The 12362-nt window shown below is 37.3% G+C and overlaps 1 protein-coding gene across 10 annotated transcripts in view; it reads right to left on the reverse strand.

Annotated features, from left to right (window-relative positions):
- The window catches only part of PSD3 (pleckstrin and Sec7 domain containing 3), a 682522-nt gene that overhangs the window by 181016 nt on the left and 489144 nt on the right, over positions 1-12362 (reverse strand). The window contains exon 14 of one of the 10 annotated variants that reach the window (XM_074384015.1): positions 9597-9677. The exons of 8 other annotated variants lie outside the window; for them this stretch is intronic. In XM_074384015.1, the coding sequence (XP_074240116.1) occupies positions 9597-9677 (81 nt within the window). Of the gene's footprint in view, positions 1-9562; positions 12118-12362 lie in introns of those variants that run through there. One more of the 10 variants, XM_074384009.1, reaches the window with a different exon arrangement.

A 12362-nucleotide genomic window follows, 5' to 3' on the forward strand; every position in this document is an offset into this window, starting at 1 on the left:
GAATTGCTAGGCTGGATGTTGTGGCTCATGCTTGTAATTCCAGCACTCTGGGAGGCCGAGGTGGGAGGATCACCTGAGCTCAGGAGTTCTAGAGCAGCCTGGACAACATGGCAAAACCCTATCTCTACTAAAAATACAAAAATTAGCCAGGCAGGCTGGGTGCAGTGGCTCAGGCCTGTAATCCCTGAACTTTGGGAGGCTGAGGTGGGCAAATCACGAGGTCAGCAGTTTGAGATTAGCCTGCCCAACATGGTGAAACCCTGTCTCTACTTAAAAAAAAAATTAGCTGGGTATGGTGGCAGACACCTGCAATCCCAGCTACTCAGGAGGCTGAGGCAGGAGAATCACTTGAACCCAGAAGGCAGAGGTTGCAGTGAGCTGAGATCATGCCACTATACTCCAGCCCAGGCAACAGTGCAAGACTCCAACTAAAAAAAAAAAAAAAAAAAAAAAAATAGCCAGGCATGGCAGGGGGCACCTGTGATCTCAGCTATTTGGGAAGCTGAGGAAGGGAGAATTGCTTGAACCCAGTAGGTGGAGGTTGCAGTGAGCTGAGATTGTGCCACTGCACCCCAGCCTGAGCGACAGAGCAAGACTCTGACTCAGGAAATAAATAAATAGCTAAACTAAATAGAAAAAATACACACACACACACACACACACACACACACACACACACACACGTACATGTCTCTTTTATTTATCTTTACCTCTATCATTACCCCTATTTTGGCAATCTTGTCTAAGTTGGCTTTTTTATTTTCACTGTCTGCATACTGATTACAGACTAAAAGTCTCTATTGCTCAGAAGTTATTTGTACTTCCCCATTACTCACCTACTGTCCCAAGTAAAAATATGCCCTTAAGGAAAACCATTCAAAGTCCAACTTTGTAACATATCTGACCCATCACGTTGGCCTCCTAATTGCCCAACTAGTCTACTAAGCTATTTTCTAGACTTCTATTTAACCCACTTTTATCCATTTAGTTCATTAGAATGCATATTCCATGAGGTCATGCATTTTTCACTGTGGTATCTTCACCACCTAGATTAATGCCTGAAACATACAGGCCCTTAAATATTTGCTGAATGAATGAGTTTAAGAAAAAGAGAGAAAAAAAGAAAGGCAAGTAGAGGAGAGAGTGCTAAACTTTACAAAGGAGTTTATCATTATAGGTTCAGGTCAAGTCTCCACTTTCACTGATCACTTCAACCTTCACTGATTTCTCTCTTCTCTGATTTTCTATGGAATTTCTGCATGGAAATACAATTTAGCACCTAAATACTCAGTCCAAGAATTCAATGAATAGTTGAGAAACTCATATCCACAGAACTCTGCACAACAGACATGGTCTTTGCTTTCTCCAAACTAATAGTCTCATATAAACATTCAACAAAGGCAACCAAAAACCAGCTACTACAGGTGCACATAGAACACTTAATTTGGACTTTGACAAGAGGGATGGCTTCTCAGAGGAAGGAGTAGCTAAGCAAAGACTTGAATGGTGAGTATGAGTTAGTGAGACAAAAAGAAGGGAGGAGTGTTTCAGGCAGAGGAAACAGTATGGATGGAGACCTAGAGGCAAGAGAGAGTGCTTAGGAAAAGTGTTTAGGAATTGAAGGAAGTTCAGTGGTTCCGGAGCTCATGGGCAAGAAAGAGCCAAAGCTACTGGGGTTGGCAAGGACCAGACTTTGAAGGGCCAAGAAGTCACCTTGAGTTACAAAGCATAAGCTAAAAATGTGAATTATGTGAAGTAATACATATGTTAATTAGCTTGATTTAGCTATTCCAAGATGTATACATATTTCAAAACATGTTGTACATGATAAATATAATCTTTATGTGTCAATTAAAACTTTTTTTGAAAAAAGCAGCTATGACAATGAATATGAAAGGGAAGCTGAGAAGGGGAAGGAGACAGAGAGAATGTAGAAGCCTCACAGGTCAGTTCTGGTCCTCAGTCTAAAGGGGGATTTCTTGTGAGAAAAGCAGAGACCTGGTTTTAGGCTTTCTATCTCAAAATGTCTGTTCAGAAAATATGGCATTCACACACATACACACAAAAAACCTGTTGATTTGAAAACTTTGATTCTTCCTGCACCTTTCCCATCCAAAGAAAAAGAGTAATTGTAAAATTTAACAACTAAACAGAGACTAATAAGCAATTTTAAATGCAGGAGACTTCATCAACCATAAGAACCTTATGTCCCTTTCAATTTTCTTCCCCTTTGAGACTCTGAACTAGTCAGCAGAGATTTCTGAACTAGACTTCCCCCACAATCCACAATCCTGTATTTCTCATAATTATGAGTTCTGTAAAAGCTTAAGCAATGAGCTAAGGAAACAGCTCTAAGTCGTTGTGATTTCAGTTTCTCTTTTGCATCAGATTAACTGGCTCCTTTAATCCACAGCAGTGTCTAACATTAGTCCAGACTCAATATCAAGTTTTAGTCAAATGTGGTACCTTGTGTAAGGCTGTCTCACCCAAAATTATTTCAAGATGAAGAGGGCTGTATCTAGACTTATACAGTTCTCCTAAGAACATGCCACTACATTAATATAAGAAGTGTGCAACAACTATTAAAAGAATAAACAAAGATCAAAAGCTGCTAAGACAAAAAAAGGGTGCAGGTTTCTATGAAAGGTGTAGATTTTAACTGGATAATTTTTTATAATTGTATATTAAGTAAAGATACCTGGCATCTGTCTCATACATTACCTTCAAAAACTCTTCTTTCTCTAAAGAGCTTGTACAAATGCCATTCTGGAGGAGAAACCTTCATATCCCTATCTCAAACCTACTACACAGGAGAAGGAAATAGATCTTCATGCTAAACCTTCCACTGAGGAAATTACTAATTCGATTTCTCTTAGCAGTGCTGCTACAATGCAGTAAACAAAATTTCCACCGAGTAAAAACTCTTACTTAACAAATTCATTTATTTCCATTTTAATTAGGATAGCAAACTCTAAATTCCATAAAGACTGGAAAAGAAAGCATCATAAATCAAAAAAATCTTTCCTACTTTTGAAATAGGGATATCATATGGTATAGTAGCTATTGACTTGCAAAAATAAGAAATATGCTAAGTATTGCCTTTTTCTAATGACAAGAAGTATGCTGTGTTTTTCCCAAGGTAGCACTTCTTTTGAGATATTTTGAATATGAAATATTTCTTTGGGACAGCCGTGAAAAATCTGCATTCATTCCACAACCACACGACAATAAAATGAGGACCTGACCTTCTGGAGATGAAGATACCATGGCATAACCATCAACATTGTCACCAATTCTCATCTGTCAATATGTAAAATCTCTTTCTCCAGCTGACAAGTGGAAACTACTCTCTAATATAAACAAACACAGACATCCCACGTTGTAACTAAAAAATTTCCTAGTTTTGACCTGTCATTGGGGAGAAAATAAAAAACACTTTACATATAAATATTAATGAGATGACAATGCATTATATCTAAACTAGCAATTTGATCTTTAACAAAGCTGACCCTTAGTACCTTTGAGAAAAGAGAAAGAAGAAAGAAGGGAAGATGCACTATATCCATTGTAACATTCACTGCCCTTTCATCCATCCACTTAAAGAGTATTTGTTTATCACCTTTTATGTGCCAGATACTGTGTACTGTAGAATGTTTACCCATATTTTTGGCTTCTATCCATTAAAATACCAGTAGCAGCTAACTGCCTTAGCTTTAACAACCAAATACATCTCCAAACATTGCCATATGTCCCTTGGGAAGCACTGCCTTAGAGGTTAAGATTCTGTAGCCACTGTTTTTCAGAAATTTAAGATATAACTAAAAGACAAGATGTGCATACTTGAAATACATGAAAACACTGAACAAATAAATAGCCTGTAATAACGTTTTAGGGTTGGCAAGATGGCTGCCAAAAAAAAAAATTCACATGTACCTAACTAAGGTTGAATATAGTGTTTATTTTTTATTTATTTTTTTTTTTGAGACAGAGTCTCACTCTGTTGCCAGGTGCCAGGCTGGAGTGCAGTGGTGCAATCTTGGTTTACTGCAACCTCCATCTCCTGGGTTCAAGCAATTCTCCTGCCTCAGCCTCCTGAGTAGCTGGGACTACAGGTGTGTGCCACCATGCCCAGGTAATTTTTTTTGTATTTTAGTAGAGACAGGGTTTCACTATGTTGGCCAGGATGGTCTCGATCTCTTGACCTCGTGATCTGCCTGCCTCGGCTTCCCAAAGTGCTGGGATTACGGGAATGAGCCAATGCACCCAGCCTGAAAATAATGTTTATTTTTAAATAAAACTTTAAAACGATAATTTCTTTCTAAAAGCCATTCCAATCTGTCCTCTTTAGAAAATTCACTCCTTTACTTCCCCCCCACACACAAAAAATGCTCTTCACCAGCCTGGCCAACATGGTGAAACTCTGTCTGTACCAAAAATGTAAAAATTAGCTGGTCATGGTGGCGGGTGCCTGTAATTCCAGCTTCTCAGGAGGCTGAGGCAGAAGAATCACTTGAATCTGGGAGGCAGAGGTTGCAGTGAGCCGAGATCGCACCATTGCACCCCAGCCTGGGTGACAAGAGTGAAACTCTGTCTCAAACACACACAGACACAGACACAGACACACACACACACACACACACACACACACACACACACACACATTCTTCATTATAGCAAAACATTTATTCTGACTATGGACTAATGAAGTCATGGAGTCACGGTTAATAAATAAAGACTAGAAGGATGAAAATGGCAAACAAATCATTAGGTGAGATTGGAAGATTCTGCCAATTAAGAAAGGCAACTTAGATCCTCTATACCCTTTCGCTTTTATCTATGTGATACTTAAAATTTACTGCTCCATATCAAACATGATCTCAGTAATTCTTTTTTAATCAACTCTTTAGGACAGTTTAAGGAAAGGAATTGCTAGGCAGAAAGACAACAGAAGAAACAATAAATCTTTAAGTACAAAAAAACTGACAACAAAATGAGAAAAACACTACCTTGTGCACTCAAAGGAAATTGCTTATAGAAGATGAAACCAGGACTCAGAACAGGCATGTGTTCTACTCAGGAAATTAAAAGTTGTACTTTAATAAATGGTTTCAGATCCTTCCAGAAAATCTAAAATAAAACTAGATAATTACCTTATAGGTTTTCCTGGGAACACTTGCAATTTGAACAGAAAATATACCTTGTAAACTCTGCTTGGGTCGTCTGGGTCTTTGCTTTTAAATAAAAATGCTTAACCTAGATCCTTCCACTTTGTTTTCTCCCCGTCAGTGAGTAGGATGTACAGCTATTTAAGGAGTCTGAGAGGTCAGTATGGTCTAATCGGGTAGTAGGAAATATACTTTAGGGAAAATAAGTCATCTCTTTTTCCACTGTTTTTCTTTTGAGAGAGAGAATTAATTTTCTGTCTCTCATATACAACTATAAGAAATTGGTGCCACTGTGCCCCCCAGAGAAATGTCCCCTTAGTAGCATTTCAGGAGAGTCACCTGCTCCAAGTGAGGACAAATATAAAGCTAATAAAACAAACAAACAAAAACCCCCAAAATATACTAATTACAAAGTAAGAAATAGCAACTAAAGAATGCTTAATGGATTTGTGCTAAAACAAAACATTGAGGGACATACAGAGTCACAGAACTATCCAGACAAACAGTAAACAGGTAAGAGAAAAAAAGAAAGATTTGGAAGCTATAAATCCTATCTCAGTAATCTATTGCTCTGTAACAAGCTACCCCAGAAGTCAGGGGCTAAATTTACATCATCATCATTTCATCTGCTAGAGATTCTGTGCATGTGCAGTTTGGGGCAGAACTCAGTGAGAACAGGATTTCTCAGCCCCATGTGCTATTGGGTGAGCTGACTTGGGGATGGAAGATCCAAGATGCCTCAGTTCCATGTATGAGCATGGTGCCTGCTGCAAGCTGGAGCGCCTTGATGCTCCTACATATGGCTTCTCTCTCCAGCAGGATAGCTTGAGCTTCCTTCCTTACATGGTGGCTCTGAAACTGCCAGGTCTCTAAAGGCCTGCAGTTAGCACGACACCAATTGTGCCACACTGTCACACAAGCCAGCCCAGACTTCAGGGGGAGGAGAAACAGACTACACTCCTGAGGAACAGAACAACATGTTCATACAGGGATAGGAGAACTACCAGGAAATTTTTTTTTAACAGATAATCTACCACAAACCCCATTATTGTGAACCACAATAATATAAAATAAAATTAGAAAAAAGAAAAGATGACCAGGACTTTTCTGGTCTTTCCTATACACGCCCCCTCCCCACTACCACCATCTTCTGCCCTTGACTCTTCAACCAATGAAGGAGAGAAAAGAAAGAACAGAATGAAAGGTGCAATGCGGATTACAGCATTACAGACAACAACTTTGGTTAAAAAATCTTGTTAGGGTTTTTAAAAATCAGAAAGAGAACAAATGAATGAGTATCTAGAACCACCACTAAGTTTCTTATTACTTATAGCTAAATATGTTTTACATAAAAAGGAATGCTACAAGAACTTAGTACCAGGTAAATTGTTAGTGAGAAAAGTTCCCTTTTTTTTTTTTAAGTAAGAGATTCCACTTTTTAGGGTTGCAATTGTAAAAGTTCAAGCTTCTAGGATGTCTTTCTGGAGGAAACACTAGAACAATCACAGGTAAAAAATAAAACTGATAAATTGAGGTGGTAATACAGTGGATTCTGTGGACAGACAGTGTACTTTTTCCTGCACTAAAGTGCAGTGCTGCAGCATACCATCCCCCTCTTGAAACCCCGACTCTTTGGGAATAGAAATGGGGGTATTACTCATGCATGACCTTTGCCAAAAAGTGGCTGGCAGATGGGTTTACATAGCAAAGTGGAGATGTGATGAGATTATTCTGAGTCCCCACGAAACTAGCCCAGTTGAGCCTGGACAAGAGTTTCACTGGATAAGAGGCTCTTTACTTTCACAGAACACAGACAAATGTGCCATGTCACAATGACTTCCACTCATGTCCTGGTTTGTCATCATTCCTCCCTCCACTCCTTAACAGAAACCAAAAAAAGGCAATTATCTTTCTTCCAGCTATAGATGTTAATCCTCAACTAAGTTTTAATAAGATCCCATACTGACAATGTCTGCAATGTAGTAGAAAAGCTTTGAAGCCTGCAAATCATTTAGGACCAAAGGGAGGAAATCCAAGTCCAATTATGGGAAAATGAAAAAAAGAAAAAGAGCAGAAAAGCCCTTCAAATCAGACCACATAGAAGGCCAAAACCATAGATGAAAGGAATTAAGAAGCTACAGGCTTTTTTGCTGCCTTTTAAATATAGACCCTTAGGCAAAGTCAGCACTTGTTTAACATATCCACAGGTATTAAAGTCTATAACATATAAGGTGGTAGAAAAATAATTTCAGTGACTGTTACTTATGGGTCTGGCTAATTCTCAATATTGACAAACACTGGTCCTCATGTAAAAGACAAAAGTAGAAAATATCACTAAACTTGGAGGCAGAAACCAGATTTGGATTCTGTCTCTATGTATAGCCTTTGGAAAATTACTTTTTGTTTCAAAGCCCAAGTTTCTTTATCTATACAAATATGGATAAAAGTATCTTCATTCAAAGAGTTGTACACTATAACTGTTCAATGAAATTCATTTATATGTCTGAAAACAGTATCTAATAAATATAAACTGTGTATGATTCTGATCTTTAACATAGATTATGATTCCCAAGAAAAGTCCTTTTTCTTTTTTTAAATCATGGAAAAGACATAATATTTGTTGTCAGAAGGTGATGGTTCTGGCAAGATGATCTTGGGTAAGTCTTTTCTCTTTCCAAGTCCTAGGTTCTCCATTTCATTTATATGCTTGCAAACCTGAGTATCATTTGGGGGCACTAACAGTAAACATGGCAAACAAAGTCCCTGCCCTTATAGAATTTAGTAAGCCATAGGGAGACCTAAAAGAAACAAGTGTTCAGTGTTAGCTAGTGTTTTCTATAAAATGAGGTGACTGGGTTAGAATGTCTTCAAGACCCTCTCCTGATTTAGCCTGTGAACTCGTAACTGTAAATATCAAAGTCAACAAAAAGAAGGAAGATCATAATTTCTCATTCTGATGTTATGTAAGAGGTTAAATCATTCTTTCTCAAGCTGAAATCAAAAGCTTCCAGAGAACAGCAATGTCATTACAAAGGCTTTCTGCACTAAAAACAAATGATCCTCGTCTAAGATGAAAACTTAAAATTCTACTGTTAAAGGGAAAAATTAGGTCTGAACATCAAAGACTGTACCCTTTAGCCCCTTGAAACCAATAATTCACAGAGTAATACTGACACATATGCACAAGACCACCAATGTCTTAGCATACAGAATCAGAAATGATGGCTGAGATCCTCATGATCAGAGTAATACATTGAACAGGGAAAGGACAACGAATGCACAGAGTGGACACACTACTCCCTAGGATAAGATTCACAGGGGAGAGGAATATTTTATTTGCACCTTTACACTTTATATTCTTTATTCACTTTACAAACGTATCTAAGGCTATAGTAGTTAGAAGGAGGGTAGGTTCCACAAGCACAAATTTTCTCTGACACATTTCTGTCTCCTCATAGCATGGTTTTTACTGGTAACCTCAAGTGGGAAAGTCTCGCATAAAAAGCTTGAGTTTTCAGAATGAGTCAGACAAGGGCTGAGAAATAATGATCATAAACAGAATCAATACAAATTTATGAGGCTGATGAAACGATAAGCAAACAAAGGAATACTGGATACCAACAAGTTCTTTAAATAACTTTTTAGTGAGAGATATATATAAAATAAGAAACTTAATGTTTAAGTTAACTAAGAAACACACATCTGAATAGTTTTAGGAAAATTATTTGGCAAATTGAACCAAGATTGTCTAGCAGAATTCATTAAAAATATAAATAAATGAAAATAATTTATGTGCTTATTATAAATAGGTTTCATGTAGTTTCTGACAAACTTTAAGTTTCTTAAAACAGTGTACATTAAAACAAACTTGAGCACATGTCCTATACTACAATTTATCTTTTTAAGTATAAGAATAAACCTTATAAACCTCACATAACTTCTATAACCCCCAATTTCCATACTTACAAACTTTGGAATAAGATGCCCTATATTATGCAATCAACGTTCTGGCTATGTCACTTACTGTGAAATTGAAGGCAAGACACTTAACTACTTTGTTCCTTAGTTTCTTCTTTAGATCTAAAAAGTGAAAATAATAATGGTACCTATCCTCAAGAGTTATTGCAAGAATCAAACGTGTTAATTTATTTAAACACTAGAATGATGCCTGGTACACAATGAGAATTTTTAAATGCTGAGAATTTTATCATCTACTGTGTTTATTAGAATACATATTTATAGACGAATATGTGTTAGTAAACACCATTTACTAAACTGTTTACTAAAACTCGGTCTATTTATTAATCCTACATTCAGTAAGAGTTTGAGAAGGGAATCATCACCAAAAATCCCTAAGTTACCTCCTCTGATCTTCAATGGGGCTGTAGTTCAACTTCAGGAAAACATTTTATAAACATAAGGAGAGATTACCTCCAGAGCAGAATAGTGTGTTAAGATATGGAAATAATGGTGCACAAATATAAGAGATGAAAAAAATTGGGAAGGTTTCACCTAAGAGGAAGTAACTTAGCTGAATCACAGAAGGAATCTTCAAACACCAGAATAGTCATCAATTAAATCAGTAAATAGACTTATTATTTGTTTTTCCAAAGGTAAATGTGGTTGATGGTCAGGAAAAACTTTTTAATTAGAGCTTTCTGATGGCAACGGGCATTCTTTCCAAATGAATGTTAACATTAAAAACAAAATGGTGCTTTTCAAAGATGGAGAGATGATTATGCTGAGTGTGAGGCTGGACTGGACATCATAAAAAAATCCCAGAATTGTAGAATATTAAAATTTGAAAAGGACATCAAAGTTATCTGCTTTTGTGGCTTATTTGTCCATTGGAATCACGTGGGGAGCTTCTGAAAAAGTACTAATCTCATCCCAGATCAATTAAAATCAGAACTTTCAGAGGGTACAGGTTGTGCATTATTCTGCTTGTTTGTTTTCTTTTGTAATTGTCCCAGGTAGTTCTAACATATAGCCACAGTTGAGAAACACTGCATTAGTTCACAAATGAGAAAACTAGGGCCCACTGCTACAAAATGATGGAACTATAATTTGAACCCAGGTACTATGCTGTGCTATGTTTTATTCTCCCTCTTTTTTTTCAACAGGGTCTTACTCTGTAGCTCAGGTTGGAGTGCAGTGGTATGCTTATGGCTCATGCAGCCTTGACTTCCTGGGCTCAAGTGACCCTCCCACCCCAGCCTCCCACAAGAGCTGGGACTTTTTAAAACATATTTTTGCAGAGATGGAGTTTCGCCATGTTGCCCAGGATGGTGTCAAACTCTTGACCTCAGGCAATCTGCTTGCCTTGGCCTCCCAGAGTGCTGGGATTACAGGTGTGAGTGACCATGCCTGGCCTCTATGCTATTTTCAATACACTAAATTACTCATAAAGTCAATGGCTTTACAACATGCATAAGGCTGTAAATTCGTCTTGCAAATATATTTTCTGGGGAAAAGTATATACTTCAGGTTTTCTTCCCCATGGTACAGAATGCTGTCTAGTCTATTATCACTTTCTAATTTTAAAGCCATTATTTAACTGAACTTCGGTAGAAAAGATACACAAAACTCATCTTGTAACATGGGGTTTACTTTTAACTTTATTTTGACCTACTTGAGCTTGACTTCCTATTGTTTGAGCAAGTGTGCCCTTGCATAGATCCTTATCAGTAGGCTGAATGCCAAACTGGCATCTTACTCTCAGCACTGAAGATTCCTACTAGTCACCTGATAACTCCACAAGAGACATATAGACATCATACACATTGAAGGGCTGACTATATATAGCAAGGCAACAGGAACAGGCTCCTTCTACTCCATTTGTGATCATGAGAAACTGCTTATAAATTATTTTCTGCTTACTGATGATACCAACTAGAAGCTATCTTTTAAAAGTCTGAATCAGTGTGAAATTGGGAGAAGGGCAAAGGAATGGAAATCAGGAAATTCAAATGACTAACATGTGGTCACAGGGAAAGGAAAGCAAGCCCAGAACTGAATGTTAATTCCATAGCTCAGCCTCTATATAACAATCTGTTATCAGGACTTTCTGGTGACCAATTTTGCTTATCATTTCAAAATAGAAGCATCCTGGCAGGTGGGAAAACCATGGCAGTGGGAAGGAGAAGTAGCTGTCCTCTTTATTCTGTCTTTACCCATGCTAATTAGGGCCTTAACCAAGTCACTATTTCCCTGAAACTCCCTTTCTCATTTATAAAATGAGAAGGTTCATCAAGATTATCTCAAGGGTGGACTTCAAATTACACTGTTATGTGATCAGACAACATCTGCATCGTCAAGATGGACAGGGCTGGTCTATGATGTTTACACTGTGGACAGTTGCTTTTTCTGTGAACAGAATCTATAAGATGCTAAATGGAATCCACACAATAACCATATTATAAAGGGAATCTACCATACACATCACAGGTCAAATTTTTAATATGATAATCATTAACAGAAATGTGAATCCCATCACAGGTTAAACCTTAACATGAGTAGGCTGAATGCCAGACTGGCATCTTACTCTCAGCACTGAAGACTCATACTAGTCACCTGATAACTCCACAAGAGAGATACAGACATCACACACATTGAAGGGCTGACTATAGCTACAATTGACTATTTTCCAGAAATGCTATTTTTGGATGGCTAAAAAGTAAGCTATACTAAAAAAATGAGAAATCCCAACTTCACCCCAACAATATCTAGAAAAAAATTCTAATCATTTTTGTTCTAAAATTTATCTTTTGGTATATTTTAAAGACAAAAATAATACCATAAGGATGATTACTTTTACTTTTAAGATGAACCTTAGACTCCTAGGTATCACAGATTGTTCGGAACAACTTGGACTTACGGGTGATTTCTCCCAGTGATTTATTAATACACGTTTGTGGTTCAAAAATCATTTTGGAAGGCACATACGGAAAACCTGGAAAAATACAGATGGATGAAAATTTGGTAATAAATATATTTAAGGAAGAATATTAAGCAACTGAAAATTAATTTAAATTGAAAATTCTTCCCAGTTATAATCAGGAACAAAGAAGCAGATGATTCTCCCACAAAAAATAAAGAATTGTAGGCAATAAACAGATCTTCGTAGAAGAAAAAGAGTAAGCTATTTGAGGGAAAAAATAGGTGTTCCCATGCTTAATTATTAGTTATAAACTCACT

This window comes from Saimiri boliviensis, chromosome 13, assembly GCF_048565385.1.
Source record: "Saimiri boliviensis isolate mSaiBol1 chromosome 13, mSaiBol1.pri, whole genome shotgun sequence".
In the NCBI taxonomy this organism is placed as follows: Eukaryota; Metazoa; Chordata; class Mammalia; order Primates; family Cebidae; genus Saimiri; species Saimiri boliviensis.